The 847-nt window shown below is 38.7% G+C and overlaps 1 protein-coding gene across 3 annotated transcripts in view; it reads right to left on the bottom strand.

Moving 5' to 3' along the window:
- Positions 1-847, bottom strand: part of LOC107086737 (nectin-2-like) — a 579,618-nt gene that overhangs the window by 316,805 nt on the left and 261,966 nt on the right. For all 3 annotated transcript variants that reach the window (XM_015377865.1, XM_015377866.1, XM_015377867.1), the window contains exon 3: positions 263-506. In XM_015377865.1, the coding sequence (XP_015233351.1) occupies positions 263-506 (244 nt within the window). The remainder of the gene's footprint in view (positions 1-262; positions 507-847) is intronic.

The following is an 847-nucleotide window of genomic DNA, read 5'->3' as shown; positions in this document are numbered from 1 at the left end:
TTATCCTCCATAGTTATCAGGATAAACCCTTAAAATTCAACCTAAGACTCCAAGTCTATTGGGTTCCTTTTACATAATTTATTTTTTTGTAACATTCAAATGAGCAGATTGTAGAGAGGAAAGATGAACAGAAAGACTTTCTGAAAGTCTGTTTAAAGCTCAGATCCGATTCTTAAGTAAAAAGTACAAGTAGTGCGCAGGATTTTGCAGCGTCAATTGTTCACATGTGGGCGTAACAGTATAATATTATGCCTGTACTCACCGAGCATTATCAGTGTTGTGGTTCCTTGTTCGTTTCCAGACGGGTAGGTGGCGTATTCGCAGGTGTAGCGTCCAGCGTCAGACATGCGGAGGTTATTAATCCTTATGGACGGGATCTTAAGGTCATTGTGGAGAAAGACAACTCGATCCTTAAAGGCATTGTTGGGAAAACTGCGTCCGTAGATCGGGTGGAACACGGCAATGTTGTCCCTCTGGCCATCAACTGGTTCCCATATCCACGATACCTGCGAAGATTGGATTTTCTAAAGTGAGCAATAGGTCAATATTGATCTAATTCAATGCAACCAAGTTAGCTAAAAACACAAAAAAGGTATTTTTTAAAACTATGCTGTGAAACGTAGGACAGGTCTGGTTTACTTAGCTCTCTACTGTGCAGATATTTTTATATCTAAAGGGAAAATATTCCAGGACATTACAAGTCAATGAGTCGATGCAATCAACTGGTTTTCCTTAGATAGATGACTTGTGTTGTGAATTGGCACTAAATAAATAAACTGAATTGAATTGAAATAAATTTAATATAACATCATGTGACTGGGATTACGTCCCTGCACATGGTTGCAAT

This window comes from Cyprinodon variegatus, unplaced genomic scaffold (genome assembly GCF_000732505.1).
Source record: "Cyprinodon variegatus isolate N-32 unplaced genomic scaffold, C_variegatus-1.0 Scaffold160, whole genome shotgun sequence".
In the NCBI taxonomy this organism is placed as follows: Eukaryota; Metazoa; Chordata; class Actinopteri; order Cyprinodontiformes; family Cyprinodontidae; genus Cyprinodon; species Cyprinodon variegatus.
The sequence above is the reverse complement of the archived record's forward strand: the minus strand, read 5'-3'. Positions and strand labels throughout refer to the sequence as shown.